General features: G+C 53.1%; 1 protein-coding gene across 1 annotated transcript; it reads right to left on the bottom strand.

The window, feature by feature from the left end:
* Nucleotides 1–298: 298 nt before the first annotated feature.
* LOC101595627 (aldehyde dehydrogenase family 3 member B2) lies at nucleotides 299–10,673 on the bottom strand. Its single transcript, XM_045141866.1, has 10 exons — nucleotides 10,568–10,673; nucleotides 4,787–4,955; nucleotides 3,669–3,779; nucleotides 3,351–3,471; nucleotides 3,124–3,209; nucleotides 2,930–3,011; nucleotides 2,220–2,606; nucleotides 1,748–1,914; nucleotides 1,064–1,163; nucleotides 299–843 (listed from the first exon to the last, which is right to left on the bottom strand). Exons 1-10 carry the CDS (start codon nucleotides 10,603–10,605, stop codon nucleotides 659–661), a joined length of 1,446 nt encoding a protein of 481 aa, XP_044997801.1. The 5' UTR covers nucleotides 10,606–10,673; the 3' UTR covers nucleotides 299–658.
* Between the last annotated feature and the right edge of the window lie 1,246 nt (nucleotides 10,674–11,919).

The raw sequence follows: 11,919 nt of genomic DNA, 5'->3' as shown, positions 1-11,919 counted from the left end.
GGGATATAATATCACTGGATGCTTCCTGTACCACTCTGCTTCCTGGCCTGCCATGATGCGAGCTGAGTTGTCCCCTCACATTTTCTGTGTCATGTTGGATTTAACCCTCTGAAACCATGAGCCAAAGACAAATCTCTCCCCCTTTAAGTTGTCTATGTCATTTGATCATGGCAATGGGAGAGAAACCAATTCAATATACTTCAGGCAGACTCGCCACTTAACCAGATCCAGGTGCAAGATCTCACCACTTCAGGTTGGACGCAAACCTCCCCCAGCAGCGAATTGTTAACAACTGCTCTGTCTTTTCAGATCCTGTTTATAAATCTGATCCTGTTTATAAATACCTGAGCCTGTTTCTAAATCTGAAGAATGAAGTCCTCTTTAGCCAATCTGCTCAGCGGGGACCTCTGTCACCACACATATCTGAGCAGAGGGTCAGGAGGCTGCAGAGGGGACTGTGGTATGTGAAGAGACCGGGCTGGCCACTTAAGAGGCCCTGCCTCTCTGCTGAGAGAAACTTCCAGGAGTGAGATCTTTACATACTGGGCCAAACATCAGCCATTTGGGGAAACCACTGAACAATGGGAGCAGCTGGCAGTCCAGTGTGTGCCAGGCAGCAGGAAAGAAGAGCTGGGCAGCACTGGCATCAGTGTTGTGCTCACAGGAGGGTACAGCTCTGGGAGCCCATGGCCCAGCTTATCAGCTGCTCACTCCAGGGGCCATAGGGTGGGTAGCGGATCTCATTGAGTTTCTCCATCCCGGAACTGCGCAGCAGGCAGGCACGGTGGTGGGAGAAGGTGTCGAAGGAGAACTTTCCATGGTATCTGCCCATCCCACTGTTGCCTGTGTGGGCACGGAAAGCGAGAGAGTGAGAATAGCACCCTGCCTGCCAGTAGTAGCCACTGCTTGGGCCAGAAGCACAAAACTTGCAGGAAGAACCAGGTCAATCTAAGAAACATTTTACAGGCAGGGAAACTGAGGCCATCCGAGGCATAGAGCCTGGATCAAGGCGAAGCATCAAGCCAAAGCTCTTCCCAGATGGTGGAGAAGGGCAAGGACTCACCAACTCCCCCAAAGGGCAGGGACGGCAGCGTCAGGTAGAGGAAGCCGTCGTTGCCTCCGAAGCCACCACTGCTTGTGCATTCAAGCACGTGATTCACCACCTGGGGGGCGGGGCAGCACGCTCAGCTTGAGCCCTGACCATTCCATAGACGTGCAAATCCTCTGCAGTGCCTTCGCCACCTCTACCCTCAGTTGGGCACAAGTTAGGTGGCCTTGCCTTCTAGAGATGGTCAGCGTGCAGAGCCGGTGACAGTGAGGCACTTAGGAAATTTAGAGCATTGTACGACAGACAGTGTGGCGTCCCTGCTGCGGCCAGCCAGGCTTCTGCCTGTGAAGTCTGGGCTGCGCTGCTCCCCAATCCCACCTGGAGCTCCCGCTCACCATACGGAAACTTCACCCAGCTCACGAAAGGGGATCTCTTTAGAGTACCTCTTCCTGCAAGTGCAGGTGGCCCGAGCCAAGACAGACGGCTACGCAGCCATGCAGCCACGCACCCTGGCACACATGCCCTGCCTGAGCCCCATGCGCAGGTGTCTGCGCGGTGTGCAATGGAACCACGTGGCTAGGATCAGCCAAACTGGAGGTATCTGGTTCCAAAAGCCCCAAGCAGGAGGACTATGGAAGGAAACATGGCCAGCCTGCACCCCTTTCAACTCTCTGTGACCCCAGCTCCTCTGGGCCCCACCTGGCTGCTGTTGGAGAAGGCGTACAGTGCCAGCGGCTTCTCCCGGCGGTTGATGAAGTTGATGGCCTCGTCCAGGCTCCTCACGGTCACCAGGGGCAGGATGGGCCCGAAGATCTCCTCCTGCATCACGGGCTCCGTCTCCTGCACGTCCACCAGCACCGTGGGCGCTGTGGGAACGGGGCGGCTCAGCCCGAGAGCAGGTGCTCAGTATGGGGAGGCCCAGGGTCTGACCTCCCAGGCCTCCAGGCTCTGAGCTGAGGGACCCGAGTCAGGAACTGAGGAGGCACAGGTTCAAAGTCACAGGGACATGGCATATTCATGTTCTAGAATTGTGGCATCAGAAGCCGTGGACTCAGCAGGAGTCCAGCAGCAGATTCAAGCCCAGCCTCAGACTTGGGGGAAGCAGTGTGGGCCCCTCCGGCATAGAAGAGGCTCAGCCCCGCAGGCTGTGGTGGAAGAGAGGGGGACTCACCGATGTAGCAGTCACGCTCGTCAGTCTGGCCACCGATGGCCACGCGGCCACAGCCCAGCAGTCCCTGAAGCCGCTTGAAATGTTTCTGGTTAATGATGCGACCCAGGTTGGGGGAGGTCTGGGGGTCATCGCCATAGAAGCGGGTGATGGCACTCTGCAGGGCGGGCAGCAGCCGCTCCTGCATCTCAGGGCTGCACAGGACATAATCGGGGGCCACGCAGGTCTGGCCGGTGTTAAAGTAGCGGAACCAGGCCACGCGGTTGGCCACAGTCTGGGGGTCACAGTCGTCATCCACATAGCAGGGGTTCTTTCCCCCCAGTTCCAGGGTCACAGGTGTGAGGTGCTTGGCAGCGGCAGCCATGATGATCTTACCTACACGAGGGCTCCCTGGGGACACAATCAGACAGCTCCCTTACCTGGCCAAATGGTCCAGGTACATGACTTTTACTTCCTTTCTCCACAGAGACCCTTCATAGCCCAAGTCCTGGCCTACACTACCACCCAGGATATGTTTTCATCCTTGTGGCCCTAAAACCCAGCCTCTAAGATTCCCAGGGGCCCTAGCCAGACTGCTCCACAGGCTGCCTCCTGGTATACCTCTGGTTCTTGATTTATTCCAAACCCACGACTGTGGCCTCATCCTCCTACTCATTATCACAGTATTCTCTACTGTCCCCTGCTCCTGGCATCTGGGCCAGCGCTGTCCTCACCCGTGAAGAAGATATGGTCAAATTTGTGTTCCAGAAGCTTCCCAGTCTCCTGAGGTCCACCCAGCACCATGGCAAAGCAACTCTGTAAGGTAGGATAATGGCTCAGGGGACAGACCCAGGAGGCACTGGGACCTCCTCACTGGCCAGGACAGGGGTGCGGGATGCCAGGTGCTGGTGGGCAGTGCCAGCCCTACCTGATCTAGGTACTGGGGCAGCAGCTCAGCCAGCACCTTCTCTGTGCCCTTGCTTATTTCTGATGGCTTCAGTATCACACAGTTCCCTATAGGAGCAGATGGAGACAGGGAGAGGAGGGCTGGTGCCCACACGCATTAGGGGGCAGCAGCAGTCAGGGACCAACACACCCATGGGGCTCTGGATGACCCTCATTGGGAAGGGCTGTCAGACTGGGAGGATGCCTCACCTGCAGCGATGGCTCCCACCAGGGGCATCAGGGACAGGTTCACCGGGTAGTTCCAGGGCGAGATGATGAGTACCAGGCCAAAGGGCTCCTTCCGGGTGAAAGCTGAGCCCATCTTTGTGAACTGGGGTGCAGGACATGATGAGGTGATGGGTGTCGGTGAGGAGCAGCCCCAGCCCTGCCCACACCTGCACACCCGTGTCTTCAGCTCCCTGGACAATGGGGTCCCCAGTAAGAGCACTAACTCATCCCACTCTCAGAGGCAGAAAGGGCTGCCCTGTGTCCTGCCACACCACTGCCACCCCAGCCAGAGGGGCTCACCAAATTGGTGGCTGCTGGTTCATCCTTCATCCAGGTGTGCAGGTTCTTAAGGGCCAGGTTCACCTCATTCTGGCACAAGATGATCTCACTCATGTCTGACTCGAAGGCGGACTGCAGGGGGCACAGGGAAGTCAGGCTCATGGCTGGGCCAGAGTCGGCTGTGAGGGGAAGGCACCAGAGAGGCCCCTATAAGGCAGTCTGGTGACCTCATGGGAAATGCACACGGGCTGGGAGCCTGGGCTCTGCAGTCAGGCTGCTTGGACTACAGAGTCTTTGCTTTGTTTCAAGGCAAGGTTTCACTCTAGCCTAGGTTGACCGGGAACCCACTGTTATCCCCAGGCTAGCCTCGAACTCACAGCAATCCTCCTATCTCAGCTTCGTAAGCGCTGAGACTAAAGGCGTACACCACTATGCCAGGCTTAGACTACAGATTCTTCCTTGCCATTGCCTACCCTTAGGACCTTGGGCAAGTGGCTTAATCCTGAGCCTCATTCTTTCCTCATTCTTTTCTGTTGTGTACGGTGTGCATGCCTATGTGTATGCATGGTCATATGTGTGTAAGACACGCGTGTGTGTGTGCACGTGTACAGCACAGAGGGCAAGGTTTCACTCTAGGCCAGGCTGACCTGGAATTTACTATGCAGCCTCCGGGCAGCCTTAAACTCAAACTCCTACCTCTGCCTCTGGAGAACTGGGATTAAAAGGCGGGCGTCGCCCCCATTTTGGAGATAGAGTCTTTCATTGGCCTGGAGAGGCTAGCTCCAGGAATCCCCCCTAGCACACCACCCCACACAGCATTGATGTGGCTGCTGGGGTTGGAACTAAGGTTCTCGTGCGTGCAAGGCAAGCATCACTGACTCAGCCACCGCCCCAGCCAAGGGCTCTCATTTTAACCGGGCAACAGCAGTCAAGTGTAGCTCTCAGGGTGGCCCTGCAGGCTCCTGAGTCAGAATTTCCTAAGTCCTGGGGTGGGGGAGGCAGGGTGGCGGGGGGGGGGGGGGGGGGAGTCTGTTGAACACACAGTAATACATTGGGGCACACTGCCAGTCACATGGGGAGGCTCGAGCCTCCTCCGGGGAGCAAAGACCGACAGGCAAGCCGCCCCGCGCCCGCGTCACCTTGTGCAGGTCCCGGGCCAGCGCGTCCTGCAGCTGCTGCTTGCGCTCGCTCAGCAAGCGGCCCAGCGCCTGGAGCTGCGCCGCCCGGAACTCGGCCGGCCGCGTCTTCCCGGAGCTGAAGGCCTCGCGCAGCCGCCGCACGGTGTCCTCGTGGGGGTCGGGATCCATGCTGCAGTGGAGTGGGTGGCACAAGGCTGCGCTCACCTTTGGGACGTGCTGCGGCAATTCCCGGGCCTGCAGCACTCCCGCCTCCCCCCATCCCGCCCCCGCCCCCACCCCCGCCCGCCTCCCGCGGGGTCTTCTTCCCATAACCCCACGGGCCGGGCGCTGCTGAATGGGGTCCCTGTGCGTCTGAATGCCCGAGAAAATGTGCCTTTTGTTTGCATTGCGGGTTTGTTTTGTTTTGTTTTGCTTGTTTGGAGACTGGGTCTCGTGTAGCTCAGGCTGGCCTCAGACTGACCTGAAGATCACTTTGAACTACTGATCCTCCGGCCTCCACCTCCCAGGATTACAGGCTTGTGCCACCCGCCCAACGTGCCTACGTTTTAATGTATGTCGGTGTACATCTGTGTGTGGATGAGTGCCTGTGTCCAAACACACGAGCATGGTTGTCTTAAGTGTGTCTGTCTTTGTGTGTGTGTGTATATGTGTGTGCACGTATTTTTGTGTGAGTTGGATGGGCACGGATGTGTGCTTTGTGTCTGAGTTTGAATGGAAGCAGCACGTGCTAGGACCTGAGCGTGGCCCTGGAAGAAAGGGATCAAGACCGCTTTGGATCGGCCTTTACGTGGTGCTGGGGAATTGAACCCAGGCCAGCCAGCTTTGCAAGCAAGAGCTGTTAACCACTGAGCTATCTCAACCCCAAGAGCAGGAATCAGTGTGCCTTCTGGGAAACCTGGAGACCAAGGCTCTATCATATCCTCATCCTCTGTGGGCTTCAGCAGATCATCATCTTAGTTAGTCAAACCCAAGACATCACCCCTGTGGGCAGGACTCCTGTGTGGACACTGATCCCCTGTGGACAGAGCTCCTCTCAGAAAAGCAACATCCAGGCTGGAGAGGTGGCTTAGTGGTTAAGGTGCTTGCCTGTGAAGCCTGAGGACCCAGGTTCCATTCCCCAGGACCCACTTAAGCCAGATGCACATGCATCTGGAGTTCATTTTCAGTGGCTGGAAGCCCTGGTGTGCCCATTTGCGTGCTCTCTCTCTCTCTGTCTAACACACATACACACACGCACACACACACAATGTTTCTTTCCCTCTCTCAAGTAAATAAATGAATTTTTTAAAAAAGCAAGCAAGGCACGGTGGCACACACCTTTAATCCCAGTACTCAGGAGACAGAGGTAGGAGGATTGCTGTGAGTTCGAGGTCACCCTGAGACTACATAGTGAATTCTAGATCAGCCTAAGCTAGAGTGAAACCCTACCTCAAAAAACCAAAAAGAAAGAATAGAAGAAAGAAAGAAGGAAGGAAGGAAGGAAGGAAGGAAGGAAGGAAGGAAGGAAGGAAGGAAAGAAAGAAAGGCAACATCTTGTGGGCAGAGCTCCTATGTGAACAGAGTGTGCCATGGCCACTGCTCTTAAGAACAACAGGACAATTTCAGTACCCAGCATGGAGCTCAGTATGGAATGAGAGACAAGAAAGGATGACCCACTCTCCCTCCCCATGACAGTGTGCCATTTTCCTGGCTGGGGCTTCTACATTCTAAGGCCCCCTCCTCTAGGGTCCACAGTGAAGACTTCCCTGAGCAAGTCGGCCCCCTGTTGTAGGCTGTTTGTTGATCCAGGCCCTCCTTCCCCACAGCCAGACCTGGGGAAGCCCTGCCCCAGAGGACCAGGGACCATTCCCTACAGGGGCTTCCGGAGAGAGGTGAACCAGACTGGGGCTTCTTGGTTCCCCATTCCCTGGGCAGTGGCACAGTTCACCTAGGGCATTCCCAGGCCCTAGTTTTCAGGGCTGTGAACCCCTTCTGGAACGCCAACATTGCCAACCATCACCAGCAACCCCTGCCTAGGCATCACTTCAGCCTTGCTCTAACTTCTTTCATGGCTCCCTAGTGCCTTCATGGGGCTGAATATCTCAGAGTGTAGGATATACTAAGGCCTCCAGGGTTCATTAATGCGACCGCAGAGCAGGGCCACGGTGGGGGTCAGTACTTTTCCCAAGTAAGTCCTCTACCTGTGTCCTCAGTTGGGCACATCTGGTGACTGACAAATGAAGAAACAGATTGAATGGCTAAATGCATGTGACATCCCCAGTGGTGGATGGTGGACCACCTGCACCTATGTGACATCCTAGGTGATTTCTTGCCTTGATAACCCCTACAGGGGAACAGCACCCTAGTGGAGGCAAGGCTAGCTAGGGTCTGCCAGATGTTTGTCAGATAGACCCTGGCTTGACCCAACCTACACAGTTAGCAATCCCAGAGCCACCGGCCCTCATGGAATGTCTATCTATCCATCCATCTATCTATCTATCTATCTATCTATCTATCTATCTATCTATCTATCTATCAATCATCTCTCTATCCAATATATAGGCTGGATGTGGTGGTGCACGCCTTTAATCCCAGCACTGTGGAGGCAGATGTAGAAGGATTGCTGTGAGTTTGAGGCCAGCCTGAGACTACATAGTGAATTCCAGGTGAGCCTGGGCTAGAGTGAGACCCTACCTCGAAAAACAAAAACAACAACAATATATATATATATATATAGTCATTTTTTAAATTTTTTTATTTTTTTAATTATTTATTTATTTACTTGAGAGCGACAGACACAGAGAGAAAGACAGATAGAGGGAGAGAGAGAGAATGGGCGCGCCAGGGCTTCCAGCCTCTGCAAACGAAATCCAGATGCATGCGCCCCCTTGTGCATCTGGCTAACGTGGGACCTGGGGAACCGAGCCTCGAACCGGGGTCCTTAGGCTTCACAGGCAAGCGCTTAACCACTAAGCCATCTCTCCAGCCCATATATATAGTCATTTTTTTAAAAGCAATGAGATAATCCCGTCCTTCTGTGAGCCTCAGTGAATGCACTTATGGCCTGTTTCACCCTCAGCTAGGTTTATAATCTATGGGATTAGCGTTGTGTACATGTGCTGTCATTGACTGAAATGTCAGTTACATAATACACGACTGTCATGACACAGGATCAGTGCCTGATGGGTTCCTTCCAGAGGTGAGCCAGAGAGCCACCAGCCAGGCTGTGACTGCAGTAAAGAGGCAGAAGCTGCCAGTATTCTGGGTGAGGAACCAGCACATTCCAGGACCCTGTGTTGGTACTGCTGATGCTGAGAAACAAAAACGCAGCAGGGGTGTGCCAGGAGCCCCTCTGGAACACCAGCCCCTGCTGGCCTGATGGAACCTGTCAGACAGGGAGCTGAGACTTATACCAAGGGTATCAAATGCAACTTGGAGCAAAGCTGGAAGAAAGGCATTTGGAGCAGGGGCTAGGCGGGCATCAGCTCATGTGTGCCTCACGGGTGTGATTACCCAATTATAAAGAGAGGAAACCAGGGCCAGCCCTCTCCCCTCACCAACACTGGGAACATGTGCCATTGTGCTCCATGCTGTGAGTGGCAGGTGTGGTTTTATGAGACAGTATCTCACCGTGTAGCCTTGGCTAACCTGATACTTGCTATGTAGCCCAGGCTGGCCTCAAATGTGCAGTAACCCTCCTGTCTTTGCCCACTACCCAGTGCTGGGATTATAGGCAAACCCCACACTTTTTATCATTTCCTTAATGCCTTCTTTCTGTAACCTTGGGTTTTGCATAATGGCAATGTAACACTTCCATATGAATTAATGAATTAATGCAGCTTTTTTGGCTTTTTGAGGGTCTCACTGTAGTCCAGGCTGGAATTCGCTATGTAGTCTCAGGCTGGTCTTGAATTTACAGTGATCCTCCTATCTTGGCCTCCTGAGTGCTGGGTTAAAGGAGTGTGTCACATGCCTGGCTATTTTTTTAAGATTAAATTTATTTATTTATTTATTTTGCTATGTGGGTGTATGTGTGTATGGTGTGGACGGGTGCCATGTATATGTGGGTGTGTGGAGGCCAGAGATCAATGTCAGGTATTCTCAATTGTTCTCCAACTTTTTTTTTTTTTTTTTTTTTTGGCAGGAAGGAATTTTAAAGCAGGGTTTTTTGTATCCCAGGCTGACCTAGAATTCACTGTGTATTCTCAGAGTGGCCTCAAAATTCATGGAGATCCTCCTACCTCAGCTTCCTGAGTACTGGGATTAAAGGCATGTGCCACCATGCTCCGACTACTCCATCTTATTTTTTTAATATTTTATTTTTTTAAAAACTTATTTATTTGACAGAGAAAGAGGGGGAGAGAGAGAGAATGGGCAAGCTAGGGCCTCCAGCCACTGCAAACAAACTCCAAGTGTGTGTGCCCTTTGTGCATCTGGCTAACATGGGTCCTGGGGAATCGAACCTGGGTCCTTTGGCTTTGCAGGCAAACGCCTTAACCACTAAGCCATCCCTCCAGCCCCCTACTTATTATTTTTTCCCTCAGGTAGGGTCTCACTCTAGCTTAGGCTAACCTAGAATACACTATGTATTCTCAGGGTGGCCTTGAACAAATGCGATCTTCCTACCTCTGCCTCTTCCAAGTGCTAGGATTAAAGGCGTGTGTCACCATACCTGGCCAACTTATTCTGTGAGACAGGGTTTCTTACTGAATGTGGAGCTCACCAATTTGACTAGACTAGTTAGTCAGCAAATCCAAGTGGTCCACCTGTTTCCACCTCCCCCATGTGAGATTACAGGTGCACATTTCCATGCCCTGAGCTAGAAATCCAGGCTCAGGTCTTCAAATTTGTGAGGCAATCCCTGTCCACCCCACTTTCCCCACAGGGTTTCACTATGTATCCCAGGCTGGCACTAAACTCACAATCTCCTGACAAAGCCTGTAGTATGCTGAAATTACATATGTGCCACCATGCCTGGCTAGAAATGTAACATTTTAAATCTAAAATCAGAAACTCCATCCTAACCTCCTAAGAGGTTCCTTCTGTTTTTATTTTTTTATTTTTATTTTTTGTTGTTGTTTGTTTGTTTGTTTTTTCAAGGTAGGGTCTCCCTCTAGCTCAGCCTGACCTGGAATTCACTATGGAGTCTCAGGGTGGCCTCAAATTTATGGCGATCCTCCTACCTCTGCCTCCCAAATGCTGGGATTAAAAGGCGTGTGCCACCATGCCCGGCAAGTTTCCTTCTTATCTACACCCTGGTCACAGCTCTGGTGATTCCTGCCAGTCCCCCATCTGTGCTTCCAGGCAGGATAGGGGTCTGTTTCTACCCCCAGGGATCCTGGGTGCTTCTAGGACCCTGTTTGTCACAGAGACACGAGGCTCAGAAGAAGGAAGCCCAGCGGGGCATGGTGGTGCACGCCTTTAATCCCAGCACTTGGGAGGCAGAGGTAGGAGGATCGCCGTGAGTTCGAGGCCACCCTGAGACTCCATAGTGAATTCCAGGTCAGCCTGGGCTAGAGTGAAACCCTACCTCGAAAAACCAAAAAAAAAGAAAGAAAGAAAGAAAAAGGAAGCCACAGCTCTTTCTGTCTCGAGCCCCTGGTCCACCTGTCACGAGGCTCAGAAGCGAGAGGCAGGACAAGGCCACATCTTTCTGCCCTGAAGCCCCAAGCTGCTTGTTGTGCTCACTGCCTGAGCTCTGCCCTCTCTCGGGTAAGCCCACAGCCCATTTCCACCAGCCACTGGCTCCCGCCTGGAGCCTTCTGCCCTAAGCCCCCATCCCACCCCTGTGGTCTCACATACCTCAGCGTGGGCTCCAAGCCTGCACCTTTGACGGCCATGCTGCTTCCAGCCGCACCTCTCCACTCCTCCCGGGTCGCTTCTGCTTCTCCCTCTGCCTGTGCTCCCAAGCCACCTCACACCCAAGCACGCTCCCACACCCACGCCTGCCTGCCAGCCTGCCTGCCAGCCTGCCGGCGCACGACGTCAGACCTCTGACCAGGGCTGGGTGGGGCAGCGGCATCCTACCTCCCAAACCTAACCTCTCTCACTGCCTACCTGTGGCCATGGCAGTGGAGAACCGGAATGGCAGGCTTAGCAAGCTGCTCTGCGAGCCGACTCACTTGGGAAAGGGTCAGAAAGTTAGCTGGTAAATGACAGAAAGCTGGAAAAAGCTACGCTGCATGCGGTTGAGTGGGAGTGAGTGAAATCACCAGTGGAGACACTCAACAGTGGATGCTGCAAGCCTTAGATTTGGCCACATGAGACAACGGATACAAAGTGGCACGTCTGTTATAGGGGAAACCAACCGCTCTCTAATTGGACTGGAGGCCTGCTCCATGGGAGTGAATTCGTGCCTGATACTGAAAGCCTACAACAGGGGAAGTCATGAGCCCTAGGGGTGTAATGTCTGCTGCTGTCTGGCTAAATGTATATACCATGTTCACCAAACTGTCCAGTAAGCAGTTCTCTTAATGTTCATATCCATATATTAATGCTACTCTCACTTTATTGGTTCTCTTCAGATGGCGGTGACCTTGGGATGACTCAGAAGGCACCATGGTGCTGGGAAGAAGTGACAGAGGAGTGCTCACCACTGAAATATCTCTATCACACCTTCCAAGGCTCAGGGTCCATTGCAGAAGAGGTGGCAAAAAGAATGTAAGAGCTAAAGGAAGGGTAGGACTCCTTACAACGTGCTCCTCCAGACACAAAATGGCCTGGATATCCATGGCCTCACAGTGCCTGACACTGCCTACACAAGACCATCATAATAGGGAGAAAAGATGATGACATCAAAATAAAAGAGAGACTGATTGAGAGGGGGAAGAGGCATGATGGAGAGTCGAGTTTCAAAGAGGCAAGTGTGGGGGGCAGGGAATTACCATGGGTTATTGTCTACAATTATGGAAGTTGTCAATAAAAAATATTTTTTGCCGGGCATGGTGGCACATGCCTTTAATCCCAACAGTTGGGAAACAGAGGTAAGGAGGATCACCATGAGTTCAAGGCCACCCTAAGATACATAGTGAATCAGGTCAGCCTGAGATAGAGTGAGACCCTACCTCAAAAAATAAATTTTTTTTAAGTGCCAGGTGTGGTGGCACACACCTTTAATCCCAGCACTTGGGAAGCAGAGTTAGGATGATCGCCAT

Source organism: Jaculus jaculus, chromosome 1 (genome assembly GCF_020740685.1).
Source record: "Jaculus jaculus isolate mJacJac1 chromosome 1, mJacJac1.mat.Y.cur, whole genome shotgun sequence".
Lineage (NCBI taxonomy): Eukaryota > Metazoa > Chordata > Mammalia > Rodentia > Dipodidae > Jaculus > Jaculus jaculus.
The sequence above is the reverse complement of the archived record's forward strand: the minus strand, read 5'-3'. Positions and strand labels throughout refer to the sequence as shown.